Source organism: Engystomops pustulosus, chromosome 4 (assembly GCF_040894005.1).
Source record: "Engystomops pustulosus chromosome 4, aEngPut4.maternal, whole genome shotgun sequence".
Taxonomy (NCBI): domain Eukaryota; kingdom Metazoa; phylum Chordata; class Amphibia; order Anura; family Leptodactylidae; genus Engystomops; species Engystomops pustulosus.
Genome location: NC_092414.1, coordinates 27,717,109 through 27,734,716, shown reverse-complemented (window position 1 = coordinate 27,734,716; position 17,608 = coordinate 27,717,109). Strand labels below are relative to the sequence as shown.

The window sequence follows — 17,608 nt, the reverse complement described above, 5'->3', positions numbered from 1 at the left end:
TAAATCCATTACAAAGGGCTATTTATATGCTCCTACTTTTATGTTTGTGTTAAAGTTGCTATCTTCATAGCCGTGCCTGGATCCTCAGGGGCGTGACAAGGTGAAAAGGTCAAGGGGTTAAACCCGCCTTTACTTGCACAAGCACTTTTATTACATTTATACTTTTTGCTACCAGTAGGGGGAGCTAAACCCAATTATATTCATACAGCTTCTGTTCCTTGGTTATAGGAGGCACAGCTGGTACTATTTATGCACAATCTCCCTGTTCTAACACTACTGTGTGCAGTGGGCACTAAGATGGTTTTGGGAACCCCTTGTAGACTGTGATGATCCAATTTATTTAAATAATATGTCAGCAATACTCATATGCAGTATTGTCTATGTACAGTCTAAAGATACAATTATTGAGTGAATAAATAATGTAACAGCGGAGATCCGTACCCGTCTACATGTTACCGTTGTGCTTCTGTTCCTGCTGCTCGCCATGCTCCTCAGCATCTTCAAACATTCAAATCAGTTCCTGAGTCCTAAGGCACGGCTGATGATATTTAAAGGGCCAGTGTGCGCACAGCTAGCCTATTCCGGAACAACTAGTGCACACCTTTGGTAATAAGAGCCACCCTCCCCCACTGGAAGGTGCCTGAGCATTGGGGTTCTTTGATCCTAACAAAGGTGGGCTTTTCTTCTGTGTATTGGATTTCCTGCATTTGACCCCGATTTTGGTTCCTGACTCAGTCTCTGCTCCATTTATCTATATGTTGTTCCATAAGAAGACCCCTTCTTGACCTGACCCCTGGATTCGGCTACTTTGATGTCTGTCTCTGACCTTTGACTTGTCACCTGGATTGCTGCCTGCCCTCACTATTCTACTGTTGTGACTATTCCTTTGCCTGATCCCTCTGTGTCACACATCAATGTCTATGGGTCTGGTGTGTTATTCACACCGGGCCAATACACAAGGTTCAGCAAATTCCAGATCCCTTTATAGGGCTGAATCCCACAGAGGTTCAGGGATAATGCGCTTTGTGTGTGGCCCAAAGTCAAACCGGTTGGATAGCACAGTGGGTCCACAACCCACTGGTCATTACAATAATTAATGGTGTCTGTAACCTGCATGTCCATCTGCTTCTATGCGTAGAGTCATCGGTTAACAAAATCTTGGGCATGCCCCCGAGGAACCTAAAATGGGTCAAGTAAAACATTGGCCATACTGGTTGACAGAACATTACTAGATAAAGATATAACTAAAAACAACAATTATCAGAATTTTTTTTACAATATTTCAGGGGAATGATGTAGTATTTATTTTTACTACGGTAGTCAAAGAATTTGATGCAATGTACCTTGAGGTCCAGCTGCCATTAGGTCACCCCTTTGAAACCCAGCCCTGAGATGTATGTCCAAACATTTTATTATTTTTTTTAACCTACCGTATTTTTCGGACTATAAGGCACTCTAAAAATCCTTAGATTTTCTCAGAAATCAAAGGTGCGCCTTATAGTCCAGTGCGCCTTATATATGAACCATACTTACATACAACAGCTGCCTTGTACTGTGCACAGGTCTGCCACCTGCTGGTCATTCACCCTTATAATCAGGTGCACCTTATACTCCGGTGCGCCTTATATGTGAACCTAGACGGTTTAGCAGGCATTTATTGATGGAGCACCTTATACTTCGGTGCGCCTTACAGTCCGAAAAATACTGTAACCTTTCAAAAGTCATTTTAAATTTTCAGTCATCACAGCAGTATGAGGGCTTGTTTTTTTGTGTGTTGGGTCAAATTTATTAATACCACCATTTTGAGGTACATAAAATGTATTCATTAACTTTTATTACCCCTTAATTGTGGAAAATTACATTCTAAAGCGTTTTTGATTTTTGACATTTACAGTGTTCACCATGTGCAATAAATAATCGGTCTTAATTTTCCAATTCTGCAGACACCAAATTTGTATTTGTTTTTTTTTTAAATGAAAACATTTATAATATTTTTATACCCACGAGGCTGCATGGGCTTGTTTTAACAGAACAAGTAATAGTTTTATTATGGTGCCCTTTGGGGTTTATATCATTTTTGGATTTTTTAAATTTGGTTTCTCCTTGGGCAATTTCCGATATGGACACAATTTGAAGCTCCTGGGTCCCAATGCAAAATATGATCAACCTGCATTTACAATACTGATATCTTGTAGAGGGGGTGTTGGGATCCCATCATGCATCAGGTCTTGGGTGCAATGAACACTATAACCGTGCAACTATGTATAGATCAGTATATCCTGAACCCTAAGTGATTCAGTCATTTCCCAGATGTTTTCTGTAAACCACAAGCAGACAGGTTCTTGTTTGAGCAAGACCGGGAGTAACTAGGTAGTTACCTTCTACATAAAACTGTATTTAACCCATTTCCTGCTGCAATAATGTATTCAAACAAATGTTAAAACCAATAAAATTTGTGGAATGTACAGCAGGGTGTGGAATGTAACTCCTTGCGGACCGAGGGCGATTTTTATGTTGAGAAAAACAAACTTTGCCTCGGCTTTGTAAGAAGTGCAACGTTTTCATGTCAAAAAATAAACATGAAACAGGGTGCAGTAGCTATTGTTAGCTGTCACATACATCTGCGTCATGTACTGGTGATATCATGCGATGATAAAGATGTAGTAGTGTTGAATTTGTCACTGGAAGGGGATGTGGCGTGTACCATTACAAGATAATAAGGGTAAGATCATTTGGGGTCTCCATTGATTCCGAGAATGGTGTCCCCATGTTCATGGTCTATCAAACCTGTATGTTGCTACTACATAAGCAATCCCATAAAGATAAGAATCATATGTGTGCACGTTTTACTATCCCTTTATTCATACAGGATAAAAGGAATTCTTGTAACTAGTAGGGTCTAGCTTATAAATTGAAAGCTTGTTACGACCCCTTTAACTGCTTAAAAAGTGCAATATACTTTAGTACTTCTTGTTGTTAGTGAATTCTTACAACACGTAAACATACGTCCCAGATTGAGCAGGACAGTCCCAGATTGCCAGGAAAGAAGAAGGTATTTTTTGGGCTATCGGATGCATATAGAGTTGAATGCTATGGTGATGCAGGGAGCTGTTGGCTCCCTGCATCACTGTTGAGCCTCTGTTGAGCGGCTGTGTGTGGCACACCAAAGAAGGATGCTTGGGGATATCCAAAAGAAAAAGGAACAGGTGGAGCACTAGAATGGAGTCATTATAAATGGGAAGATACAGGCAGACACTTAAGTTGAATTTGTATGTAAGTCGAAACTGTATATTTTATAATTGAAGTTCTAGACATTTTTTTTTCTTTTGCCCCAGTGACAATTGGAGTATCAACATTTTTGCTGTAATTGGACCAAGAATTATCAATAAAGCTTCATTACAGACACCTTACAGCTGATCATTACAGTCTGGGACTATAGTAACATCCAGAGACTTCACCAGAGGTCACAGTGGGCAGAGGGGTCCGTCTGTAACTGTGGGTTGTCTGTAAGTCGGGTATCCTTAAGTAGGGGACCGCCTGTACAAGAAAGGGGGAATATATTTATTAAAAAAGGCCATTATAAAGAGGGAGGTGGAGAAGAGGGGAGCTTTTTCATGGGGGTCAAGAGAAAAGGAGAATTATACAGGGTGGAGGCCACATTTAGTGGACATTAGATAATATAGGGGCAGTACAATGTAATTTTTGGGCACATTAGGGGGTTAAGTTAGGGGCTTGCAAATTTTTAGACCTTGTTTGGTAGACAATGGCTGCAGAGACAAATATGAGGACTGAATTATGAGATTTTTATTCAATGGATCTGGCGTGTGCCCATACTGTATGGGAGTTTAGAAAATCCTCTATGTGCTAAATGCTTTCATTCACTGACAGAAAAAATAGATCTGCTAAATGCTCAGGAATAGAACAGAGTAGAAGTATAATAAAAATCTTAAGTTTCATGCAAATGACCGTTTCTGAGTGTCCTTGTTTATGGACACATACACGTGAATGGACTAGTCTGGTCCTTGCAAATGAAGCAGACAAGGACATGGCCCATGTGTAATGGATCATACGTGCGTATGAGAATAATAGAAATGCCCTTTAAGATAGCACAGCATCACTATACTAACTACACGCTGCAAGTAACTTGTATGTGTATCTCAATACAATAAACACCACTTTCAAAGATGGCTCCCTCCATTGTTAGAAAGCAGCAGGCAGGGTTTAATGATTTGTACATTTATAAGTCAAAATGTCAGCTGCAAAACCCCCTCTAATACCCTTCTATTATTGTAAGCGGGTGTGATTACCGGTGTCTCCAACCAACCCTTTTATCATCCAGCAAATTGCAGGATTTGGATTAAGAAGTCGGCCATATTTGTTGAGGCCGGGTTTCACGATTCTGTTTTGCTTCTCCTTCCACTTGCACGCGCAGCCAGTAAAAACACACTGGTTTTGGCATTACAAAAAGGAAAAGAGACGGATATCGAATTAAAATTGTTTGTCTCCAAAGTAACATAAAATACAGTGTTTTACATTCCTTGTGGTATCGCTGGATGATCGGCTGCATTTCTGAGGTAAAATTGTGCTTTTAAGCAAAGCAAGTTCTCGTCTGATACTCTATAGATCTAAGCTTTACCAAATCACAGGGTTTTGGAGTCGAAAACATACAGTAAATTATGTTATTCTTAATTTTATCTAAAAAGCCTGGTTAAAGATCGATTTTCCCATAACTTGTTATAGGAGTTGTTCAGGAATCGAGTACCCAGTACAGATTATTACTTATCATTAGGGTCACAAAGAGTTTCTTTCATTCTGGAGGACCAGACATTTTCATATTACATGGATAACTTATTGATTGGAATGAGCGTTGTGTAATGCTACCTTTTTCCTGAGGAGGTGCTGCAGGGAAATTGCACAGGTTAAGCTGAATGCTGGGAGTCTTAGAAGTAGGACTCCCTGTTAACACTAAACAAGCCTCCTCAGGTAGAGTATAAAATATTCTTACTTCCATTCCTTCTTTTATGTTAAAACTTGCCATAAGCCATATGCAAATGAGCTGAGAAGAGTAACATGTTGCCATAGATGTGTCATGCTGAGAGGCTGGAGGAGGAGCGTCATTTTGGATGCCTTTATATTGGGTTCTATTGTACCTAGAACCATAGCTTATGATTCCATGGCCAAAAAAAATTGGTGTCAATGGAGAGAAAGTGGTGCAGGCCCTGAACTCATTCGAAACCCCAATCTCCTAATAGTCTTGCAAACCCTAATAGTAAGGGACTACTGTATACGCTCAGGCAGGATCCTTGCTTAGGTATAGGTTTGGGGTTCTGGATAAGGCAGGTTACAGGATTCTGGATCAGGTTGGAGTTCAGGGTCCTTGATCAGGCAGTATACAGACTCAGGTGAAGGTTTTGAGTTTTGGGTTCCGGGTCAGGCAGAATTCAAGATTACGGATTAGGCAGGATACAGGCTGGAGGTTACAGCCTGGAGGTTACAGAATCAGGAACGGATTAGAGGTCCAGCAAAACACAGACAGACAATAGTACTACAAATCACAGGAGAAAGTATAACCAGGCCTGAGTGAACTGAGGACTGCATATTTAAGGGTTTCTTAGATGCTGCCCTCACAGCTGAATTGCTCAGCCATCCATCAATCAAGAAATATCTGCCTGTATCGCCAGTCTTATAGACTAGATTAGATTCTTTACAATGACACCAGAATCATAGTTCATTGGTGGTATTTTTTGATAAGTAAAAGGGGCTAAATTTAACAAAAAAGAGGGGATGATAGAAAGCATAATTTATACCCTTCTTGAGGGTGCTGTTATACTGATATGATGTTGATCCAGTGGAAACCAAAAGCGAGAGTTTGATGCCAATTGGCCCATGGTAGGGAAACATTTCTTTTCCAATTATTTCTTTCCTTTACACAAATATTGAAGTTGGAGTAAATCCCTGGATCAATGCCCTTATGTACTACCCAGTCAGCTTGAGCCTGCTCAAAGAGGAGATGTTACTTTAGAGAGGTTTAGCATGTGCAAGTAAGTGACCCCTATCTATGACATCCACAGGCCATAACAAAGCCAATCATGGCCAATCAGTAAGAATTCTATATAGCTATTTTTTTGTTATATCTAGATAATTTTTTATTTTGTGTGAGGGGATGTGGTGAACATTTTTCTAATATATATATTTATTTATTTATATATATAAAAAAAATCAAGCTATTCCCTCCTATAGAGATTCCGTCCTGTACAGTGTGTGTTTATGGAGGCTGCATGAGCCTACATGTAATCTGTATTTGTTTAAACAAATCTTGCAGTGAGGATTAACCCCTTTTATTTCAGCTTGATGTTTGACTATAATGCTTATAGCATACTACAGCCAGGAAGGAAGCAGAATAGGTTAACACTCACTCACAACTGTGTAAACAACAAAAGGAGAGAGAGGCCGGTCTTTAATTTTCTACACAGATTTGCAGAGTAGATTTGCCGAGTGCTCTACTGTACCGGATCCTGGGTGAGCACATGTCTGGATGAAGAAGGGAGGAGGGAGTGATTGCTCCTCACCCCTCCGCTCTCCATTGAAAGACAAGCGGGGGCGGTGCGACCAGGAACCATAGACCTCAATGGCAGCCATTATCTGGCTGCCAATTGTGCAGCCAGAGTCCAGCCCCCATTACAGTCCTGTTATGAGGCCTAACGGGCACTTTGCAGTCTGTTTCTTTACAAACTAAGGAAAATTTTTTAATGAAGTATATTAGTATATAATATCAAAAACCATCTGAAATGATGGTTACACTTTAAGGCAGGTTAATCCTTAAAGGGAACCTGTCACCAGGGACCTCATTTTCACTAAAGACAGGTTGCAGAAGCCCATCACACCTACAATGCAAATCTGCCTTTTCTAAGCATTTGCATTACAATATAATTGTGTGTTACAACTTACGTTGCACTGACAAAATCCTCTGTTAAGTCACAGGTGTTGGGCTTTGGTTTAGATGCATTTACAAAAAAACATCATGTGACTTGCCTTGCTGTAGACTGCTGAGCTCTCAGTCCCCATCTTTGTGCTCCTGTACAGCTCCTCCCTCTCCCACTGATGTCAGCTCATGAGGCTGTGACCTCTGTTTCTGTGAAGGAGCACAAAGGTGGGGGTTGAGAGCTGAGAAGTCTGCAGCACAGACAAGTCACATGTTGTTTTTTGGAATTCATGTGAACCAAAGCCCAACTCCTGGGACAGAGAATTCCCTCAGGGTGCAGGGTAAGTTAAAACAAACAATTATATTGTAATGCAAATGCTTAGAAAAGGCAGATTTGCACTGCAGGAGTGATGGGCTTCTGCAACCTGTCTTTAGTGAAAATGAGTTTCCTGGTGACAGGGTCCCTTTAAGTATAAGATAGCTGCTTCGTACAGCTACAGCCCAGCCCAATTAAGAAATTAAGATATTGGGGCTTATTTACTAAGGGTCCCGCGGGTTTTTCCGACTTCTAGCGGATCGCGCTGCCAGGACAGCTATTTAGAAGCGCATTGGACTGTGTCGCAATCGCGCCGGCTTTCATGCTACACATGTCGGGGGTGCGAGCCGTCGGACAAACCGCGGGATTTAATTTAAAATTTGTGTCGCAATATGAAGCACTTACATACACCGGGAATAATAAGGTGAACTCCGGCGGACCTGATCGGGGAAGCGACACATGCAGGAAATACGTGAATCTACGTGAATTGCGGCAGAGTGCATTCTCGTCAGACACTCCGGATTGGGGAATGTGCAGGACCGAATAAGTAGATGTGCCCCATTACCTCCAAAATTATGTCGCCTTTGTCCACTTTCAGTAATAAGCTGCTAGGCTTTGGATCCTTACTCATTTTATTACATCTAATATACATGCCTACCAGGAATGACATGATGGGAACAGGTTAGCATTGTAAACATCTGAGTCAGTTACAAAAGCTTTCAGTGTGATGTAAATGTAACTAAACATTAGAAGTTAACACGGCACGCTTACAATATTGACGATTTTTACAACAGACCTGTTTACCCAGCATTCCCAGCACACATGGTGCCAATTATGGATCAGTATAATCTGAAAATAGCTCCATATTCCAAGAAATTCACTTTCAAGCAGCCAGTGGAAATGTCAGCTCAGACTAAGTAGAATGGAGTAAAAGTGTCACTTTATATTTTTAGCTTTAGTTAGTGTTGGAAATGTCCTAGTGATATATAACTTCTTAAAAACCCTGATATATTAACGTCTTCAAGGAGAATTTCACCATTGGTTCAACATTTTCTGCAGATTTTTGAAGGCTCTACTGCATACCTGCCCACATTTGCCACAAGGATATGGGTATAGGGTCGTCTGATAATGTATCTCAAGAAGAGTCTCGAAGATTGAGCCTATTCCATATACCGTATATACTCGAGTATAAGCTGACCCATGTATAAGCCGAGGCCCCTAATTTTACCACAAAAACCTGGGAATACCTATTGACTCAAGTATAAGCCAAGGGTGGGAAATGCATTGGTCACAGACTCCCCAGTACAGGCGGTCCCCTACTTAAGAACACTCGACTTACATACAACCCATAGTTACAAACGGACCTCTGGATATTGGTAATTTATTGTACTTTAGTCCTAGGCTACAATGATCAGCTGTAACAGTTATCACAGGTGTCTGTAATGAAGCTTTATTGGTAACATTGATTCTTATGACAACCCAACATTTTTAAAATCCAATTGTCACAGAGACCAAAAAAGTTCTGTCTGGGATTACAATGATAAAATATACAGTTCCAACTTACATACAAACTCAACTTAAGAACAAACCTACAGACCCTATCTTGTATGTAACCCGGGGACTGCCTGTATATAGCCTGACGGACCCTGCCCCATAGTATATAGCCAGCACCTGCCCCCCAGTATATAGCCTGCCAGCCCATATCCCCTAGTATATAGCCAGACCCCTGCACCAGTATATAGCCAGCGCCCTGCCCCAGTATATAGCCAGCAGCGGGGGAAGCCAGAAAGGTGAGTTTTGAGATATTTTTTTTACTCGAGTACAAGCTGAGTTTGGGTTTTCAGCATATTTTTTGTTCTGAAAAACTAGGCTTATACTTGAGTAAAACGGGTCAGTAGTAATAAAAATAGGAAACTTTTTTTTACAGCAAAAGGCATTTATAAGAAGTGTATGACCTTCTTGCTCCTATGTGATGGCATCTGTTCTGAGAATCACTTTATCGGAGCATTTACCCCCCCCCCCTTCCTTAACAGGCCCTTTTTTTTTCAACTATAGCAATGGGCCTATTAAATTGCAAATAACAATTAAAATTCCAATTCAACATACATATTGTCAGGATTCAGGGGTAGTGGACCCACTATATCATCGCGGAAAATGACGTAAGCCGACACCTAGGAATGGATTCTAAGTGGTACCCGACTTCCACCAGAGCGCGCTGGAAAGCAGGTTGGACCTGCTGCGGTGTGGTACCACCAGGTCGCTCCACAGGCGCGACTTTGTCCACAGTGGCTGCCAAGGCGAAGTACAGAGTCGTAGAGCAGAATCGTAGTTGGGGACAAGCAGGAGGTCAGGAAAGGTAGCACGGGATCATAGTCAGTAGCGGAGCAGAAGGTCTTTTCAACTTCTGAGTTCCACGGCCATGGGTTCCCCAAAAGACCACAACTGCAAGGGCTGTCACTTATGTGGTAGGTCAATTGACTATTAGCCTGGCCAAAGATATTTGGTATAGGAGTGGAAAACAACAACTGTTACCCAGAACAAAAAAAAATCTAGGATTCTTACCCTTACACTAATTTTTTTGAGGCACTCAGGGTCCTCTTCACAGATACCAAAAATTTCAAGGGTTCACCAGTTGTACAATGATCTTTGGAGGCAAAAGCCCTGCATGACCAATTTCTTGGTCTCTAGATAGGAGGAAATACCTAACAAGGTAACATACTGAAATTGCTCATTTTTTCTGGCGAAACAGAAACTTCTCAGAGACTGCTTAAGTCTTTCCTCAGGATGAAGTTTTTCGACTCTTTGGCCAACAGTTGGCAGGAGCATTGACTATTAATTGCAAAAGAAAATATTACCAGGGCGTCCATTGGTGACAGGATTCGAGTGGTCACAAACAAACATTTCCTATGGAAATTTTTTAGATAAAAAAAAAAACCTATCTACTTGCTACTTTTACAACAAAATCCCACAGCAGTCTTTCCTCACTACTATAATAATGTATGAGTTAAGCTGACATACACATCGGGCCCTTTTGCCTCGTACACATTCTACATCAGTTTTTCATTCTTCGTCGTTGCCTCAATGGTTGCTCTTTATCGTCTTTGCAATCTGCTGGTGACTTCCTGAATAATTAGCTGCCCTCTGTTTTGATTCAGGACGTATAGACGTCTAGTGGACTTGGGATAATAGCTGTATGGGGCACTTTTGTTGTGTGTAGACATAGCAGGGTCTAGGCTTCCTGTGCCCCGACGGATAACAATTTAGGTTGGAATGAGTGCACTGCTATGTCAACAGGAGTCAATTAGCTTACATGACAATGACAAGTATGACATATTATGTGGGAGCCTCATTAATGTCATTAACTATGTAAAGAACCAAATAAAACACAATCATGACATTTCCATTAAATGCGGAAATACCACGACTGAAATGCAAAAAAAAAAATCTAAAATTTTGAGTGACGATTAAGAATCATTAAGGTATTTTGCTCAGGGGTAAACCAGGGAGCAGAAGAGAAAGCGTTCTGAATTCTAAACTCCTAATGTTTCAAAATTTCCAAAAGGGAATTAAAAGGTTGGTACTCTCTGAGTAGTCTCTAATAAAGGAAATCTAACACATGGAAAACCACAATTTAAAACAAGCGTACCTTCTTGTGGCCATTACCTGGATCAGTTAAAAAAAAGGGTTTTATAAAATATGCTATTAAGGTGAGGGTGCTCCTGGCACATCACCCACGCCTCCTGTGTGCTGTATAATCCACTTCCTCCCATTCCACAGAGCTGATGGCGTCACTCGTCTCCCAGGAACTCACGCGCATGCGTGCCAGTCATACCTGTCATATAGCTGGCCGCACGATACATCCTGAAAGTGGATTCACTGTCTGTTCAAAGTGAAGTTTTTTCAGGCGGCATTGCGCAGCCGCACTGAGGAGCAGCCACCTGCATGACAGAAAAAACGCATGCGCAAGAGTACCTACACGCTGGGCGACTTCACCAGCTCTTGGGAACTGCGGAATAGGAGGGAGGGAGTGGATTATACAGCACGCAGGAGGCATGCATAATTAGCAGCAGCGAGAGCGCCCCGGGTGATGTGCCAGAAACGCCCTGGCCTAATTAGCATATTTTCGAGGAAGACCCATCACTACTAGAAGAGCATAGTCAGTTACCACTATCTCTTGGCTCCAACTAGATTTATGCTTTCGTCACAAAACTATTCAGATTCCAGGCCATGAAAAGCAGGACCCTGTGGGACATACATTTTTTTTCAATGGACGGATGAGGTCTATAACAACAGGTCTGTGTGTTTGGGATCCGTAAATAAGTTGTGCATGCACAACAACCACACCAACTAGATTCGTGATAATTTTGGGCAGCCATATATACATAGATAATAGTTAATTCTGCATCCAACAGAAGCAATATTTGAATATATGGAGTCAATTGTTAGTCCCCAAATTGTGCTATAAAGGCCTTATATCTTTTAGCTATAAAGAGAACTTTATAAATTACAAAAAAAACTGTTTAAAATCCCAAAGTTATTAAAATCAGGTAACTGTCTTAAAATAAATTTACAAAAATGCAAAAAAAAAAAAAAAATTCACATCATCGGAGGCACTCGGAGCCCTCTTTATGGGCACCCTTGCCATCACCCCAGGGTAGAGTTTGTCAGACAGGACTAAAGGCCTCTTGCAGTCCCAGGTAGCCCAGGACCCCAGAAGGAAGCTACAAAGATAATCCAAACTTCTTCTCCTTATTTCTACTGTATTGGTGTCCTCGGGTGACTATACAATTTAAACCTGTGAAAGAGCAGGGAGTAATAAGTTACTGCTTAAATTGTTGCATTGACACTTTGCGAAAAATATGTGAGTTTCGGTGTTAGTTTGGGCACTCAGCGCCTAAAAGGTTTGCCATCACTGCCCTAGGGAATAGACCTTCATAGCCCCTAAATTTGGTTGTCTTCTGCTGGATTTCTGGGGCTCATTATTGGGTTAGAGCCTGGGGCCACCAAAGGATTCTTTGGTATTATGGTGGACAAAAACAACCCTATCATATAGCAGGACCGTACAAAAGGAATTCTTCTATTCACATTCAATGTCACGTTCACTATAACCATAGAAAAACCCTAAACAGAGCCCTCTACTGGTGCTACACCGAGTTGTCTCACCCGTATTCTTGCACATCCTCATAAGTGTATAGGTAGGTCAGGTTTCTCCTTTTCTTTTAAAGAACAAAGAGCAGACAAAGGATCACCCGTGTAAACAAAACCGCATCAGTGAGATAAGAACGCCGTGGCCTTCAAGCTTACCAGACATAAAGGCCACAAACAAATAATGTTATGAAACGTCATATATGTTTTGACTGTCCTGGAATTCTTCTCATTCTTAGTCGACATTAGGATGTGTCTCTTAGAAGATGTCTACTCCTACATCAAGCTCCTAGCTATAAACGCTGTCTTCAGAAAGACTTGTCAAGTTTTCAGAAATGTGTTTTAGTATATATCGGTGTTCCATATAAAGTAACAGTTCAGAATTTTTTTCTTAGAACCATTCCCTAGTTTTTACCATTAGAAATGTAAAAATAAATTGACAACTGGGTGTTAACAATGATCTTGTCCAATGAGTGTGTCCCCACGATGCCTGGTGTGGTCAGGACACACCCACAACTAGTACCACCCAGTTGTCAACTTATTTGTTGTTTCACAGTACAATAATGTAGCTTTTTTTCTGTTTGCTCTATATTTGATAGTCAAGTAATTGTATTCTCTTTTTTCCATAGATTTGCCCAGAAGCATCAGTCTTACAGAAAAAGAGTTGAGGGAAGCCCAATTGCTTAGTGACAACAATGCCCCCCAGCTCAGCCCCTCAGGAAGTTGCTCGAGGGGAGCTCAGCTGTTTCATCGACGTCGTCAAAAACTGAAAGCCCTTGAGGAAAAGAAACTTGCCCAACAATCTGCAGTACAAAGGCCCGACCAAGTCCAACATGGAGTAAAACCCGCCGATCTGAAAAAGACAGACCGTCAATTTGGCTCTCTGCAACCCTCACATTTCTACAGCATGGATGAGACTACTACCAACCATGGAAGCGGTGGGGAAACAGATGATGTTTGGGTAGATGACACCAAAGAAACTGATTTCCCTCCAATAGATAAAAGGGCACCTTCACCAAGTGCTTCGGAAGAAGACCATCAAGGACCTCTTAGTGCATATCTCAAAGAAACTTTGACAGTGTCAAACTCGAACACAAATGGTTTAATCATTGAATCTAACCAAGAAACAGAATCTCCTGTTAAGAAAGAACAAAATGGATCAGTAAACACACAATACTGTGAAGTACATCTAACATTATCAAAACCCATATCTGTATCTAACCGAACAGCTAAACCGTTCGGAGGTCAATCAACTGCCAAGTTAAATGAGTGTTCCTCAGAAAAAAGTCCTCCTGTTGATCTTCCACCACCACCTACTTATGCAGAAACTTTATCAAGTCCTCCTCCAGTCTCACGTGTTCGATCTCCCCCTGCTTACTCGGCTTTATATCCCATAGAGCCAGCAAACATGACTCCTGTGCAACAGGTGATCAACCATGGAGAATCAAGACTTACACCTCAGCCAAAGACTGGTATTCTAGAATCAATCTCAGCACGTAAGGGACCTAAGAAATCAATGTTCACATTTATTGAAAAGCCAAAGATGGCGCCTAATCCAGAACTATTGTCAATGGTGCAAAATTCAGATGAAAGACGAAAACACGGCAAGGGGCAAAGAGATGTATCCACTGAAGAAGAGCCATTTGCTCTTGGAGCAGAAGCGTCTAATTTTCAGAATAAGTCACCTCATGCAGCAAATAATGCTGACCAAGCTCATACAATGCCAAACTGGTCTTCTAGTCTAAAGTCTCCTGGGATTAGTCCAAAACCCCCTCCTATGCCTGTGCAAGCACTTTCTGAGGATAAAGGGAAAGGTGCAGAATTATTTGCAAGGAGACAGTCCAGAATGGAACGTTATGTGGTTGAATCTCCTTCACCGTTGGACTCCATTCGGTCTCCTTCTCCAACAATGTCTCTGCCACCGTCTTGGAAGTATGCCTCTAAAACACCACCTCCTCCATTTAGTCATCAACCCAAAAACAACCAAAGATCACCCAAAATTCCTGCCTCTTCAACTGTAAATAATACTGCCTCAGAGAATGTGCAAGCACAAAAGGAACTTGAAATATCGAAGCGCCAGCCATATCAACTTCAGTCTTCTTTGTTCATCCTCTCACCAGCTAAAGATCCTTTGAGCACCCTTCCCAAAGCAGCACCTCCACCCAAACCAATGGTGATGGAATCTCATCGGTTTACAAGACAAACATCATGTCCAACCTCCCCAGGAGTTCCATCTCCTACTATATATTCTCCATCTTATTTCCAGTCCATCCGATCTCCTTCATCCGTCAACATGTCACCATCTTCAGCATCTGATGCTCCTCCAAGCTTTGGAAGAAGGACACCGACCAACCCTGTATCCCCAATGTCTCCAGTTCCTTTCTCAAGTACAATGGTTTCATCACCTCGAAACAAGACTGTAATACAAGCTCCTCGGCCAACATTTTCTGCCAAAACTGCGGGCTTGGAATCACAGGTGTGGAAACCTTCTCCATATTACAAATAATATCGTTGACCTTTTTCTAACTGTGAGAATTAGGGGTACTGGTGGTGGTGATGTATTTAGTACTGAGACCATGCTTTATCCATACAAAAACTCAGTACATACAACATAGACGAAGTTAAACCTTTATACGCATCCACAAATATGTAAAATATTTCTCTAAAGACCTTCTACTCTCCGCTTGGACTTCTGAAGTTCACCTGCCTTCTTCATCCTCCATATCTACTCTACCATTTCTGAAAGAAAATTCTGGCTTCCTGACTTCTTGCTTTCTTTTATTTGCTTATGTATGCAGTTTTTTTTTTTTGCTATGGGTATGTTAAAAAAAATACTTCTGTACGATTGAGCCTTCTCTACTGGTGTATGTGTGCTTCTGCCTCTTTTGTTGCGCCTTTGAGTTCTTTTTCAAAAATATTTTCATATTACACATAAATCACATCTTATTAATAGCATTATTACATCATTACATAATTATAATTTTGCTTAGTATGCTACAGTATTATTATTTTTTTATCTCTCAACTCAAGTATCTGCCTCCATTTAAAAAAAAAAAAAACATTCCTCAGAACCCAAGAGGATTGACATGGTCCTCATCGCACTGGAGAATGGGTGGTTTTTGATTTCCACAAATTCTACAGTATGGATGACTTTATCATTGATATACCCTAAGAACTCTCATGGATAGCCTCAATATGGTTTACTGTCACTATAAAAACAATAAATACAACCATACCGTGCTCAAAAAGAGAAACATACAGCATGTATTCCAACATTTACTAGAATCTGAAAAGTGAACCTGTCAGGATTTTTTGGGTCACTGACCCATTCACACATGGAGGTGTAGGTTTAGTGGCGTAGGTTTAGTGACCATAACGAACCTATGTGACTACTGCCTGGGGGCACCTTAAACAAAACAAAAAACTTTATACTCCTTTTATTTCCACTGACCACTCAGCTCTTCATGACTTCAAGTATTAGACTCAGCAATATCCAATCCCTCCATAGTATTGAATGGAGCAGCATTCTTCATGTTCAAACTGCTGCTCCATCAGGGAGTGATCCAGTAGTGGTCATAGAGGATAACAACAAACTTGGCACAACCCCTTTAAGTAGAATTTATTACTTTTTTAGGAATTCTTTGAGCCTTTACTGGGGGGAGCAGGTCCCAAAGGCTGAAGCTCTCAGAGAGTGTCCGCCAGGCGGCGCTCTTCCTGGGAGTCTGCGAGCAGGGGGCCCAGTCTCTCCAGGCAGTGTCAGGCTTCCAGGATGACTAGGAGCAGGAGGATGACCCATATCCCCTTCTCAGGTCAGGGCTCCTGGATGGCAGCTACTTTTTGATAGACCTTCAAGAGAATTCAAATGGAATTGCCCCATTTCTCTCACCAAGTCCATGTTCAGTGACTTTAGTGCGAGCAATAGGGTAAATACAGGGTAAAGGGTCTAGTTCGGGAGGTTGTGGAAGCCCCATTCAAGCTCCTGGAGACCCTGTTAGCATGGCCTGGAGCTCCATCCAGTTCTTGGCAGAATTTCTGTCATGACCTCCCGGAAGAATTACCACCATGACTAGGAGCCCCTAAAGTAGTGGTTCTCCTGGTGCCCTGGCGAGAGAGAATTGGGTTCTCCTGCTCACAGTGGAGATGCCAACTAGTAGATGCTCTGGTTCATCACCAGGAGGAACCACTCCCCAAGGCCATGTCAGGGCTACAGGAAGACTCGATGTCTTAGCAGAATTTTTAACATGACTGGAATAAAGTGAAAGGCCATGCTGGAAAGGGCGCCAGGAGGTCGTCACTGCATTCACAACCTCCTGGTCTCAGAACTTAAAGGAAACCTACCATCTCGTATCTACCTATTAAGGTAGCTCCGATGGAAGGTTCCACTAATAAACGCCATTGGAGCCCTTTTTAGGGCTAATCCTTTAGTGCCCGATAAGTTTGTAAATCTTTTATTGCCCTAATAGGCAAACTGGTGAAAGAGGCTTCTGGGGCGTTGCGAAGCCGGAGCTGAAGCAACATGGCGTGGCACACCCCAGCAGCCTCCTTCGATCCTCCTACCCTGAGATCTTCAGCCCGCATCTCCTGGTAGCTGCGCGCACTTGTCCGCGTCCCGCATACACTATGCATGCCGAGGCGGCCGTCAGCTGAAGCGCGGACGAATGTGCGCAGCTACCAGGAGCTGCGCGCAGGAGATATAGTAGTAGGATTGAAAGAGGCTACTTGGGCATGGAGTAGCCTCGCCGTGTAGCTTTTGCTCCGGCTATTCCACACCCCAGTAGCCTCTTCGATCACAACGCAACAGGGCCAATAAACTTATTCTGTCACCAATAAATATATGTAACTCCTTAAGCAGTATTACGGTAAACAGTTAAAATGTAATTTTTAGTAATTCTTCATAAAAATCGATAATTCAATAAATGTGCTCACACACCAAGGACAATACAACTCACGCCTTTACAGCTCCCCTAGTGTATCAATTACCCGATAAAAGGCACAAAAGATGAATATAGATACATATACATAGAGGTTTTTTTTTTAAAAAAAAAAATGTTTAAATCTCCCTCTGATGAAACTCTGGTGGAAACGCGTCAGGGAGGTGTGGGACTGCCCTTGTAAGGGCGGGAGCTATTGGGGAATAGGGTGAGCATTGCTAGGGAATCACACCCTCCCCAGGAAAGAAAGAGGAAGCTCCCTCCCAAGCCCGACGATTGGAATTTTTATTACTA

The 17,608-nt window shown here is 41.9% G+C and overlaps 1 protein-coding gene and 1 long non-coding RNA gene across 4 annotated transcripts in view; one reads left to right on the top strand and one right to left on the bottom strand.

Moving 5' to 3' along the window:
• The window catches only part of LOC140126305 (uncharacterized), an 80,897-nt gene that overhangs the window by 43,829 nt on the left and 19,460 nt on the right, over positions 1-17,608 (bottom strand). The window lies entirely within an intron of this gene.
• Positions 1-17,608, top strand: part of SYNPO (synaptopodin) — an 82,529-nt gene that overhangs the window by 58,274 nt on the left and 6,647 nt on the right. For 2 of the 3 annotated variants that reach the window (XM_072145572.1, XM_072145573.1), the window contains exon 3: positions 13,013-14,859. In XM_072145572.1, the coding sequence (XP_072001673.1) occupies positions 13,013-14,859 (1,847 nt within the window). Of the gene's footprint in view, positions 1-13,012; positions 15,239-17,608 lie in introns of those variants that run through there. The other variant, XM_072145575.1, reaches the window with a different exon arrangement.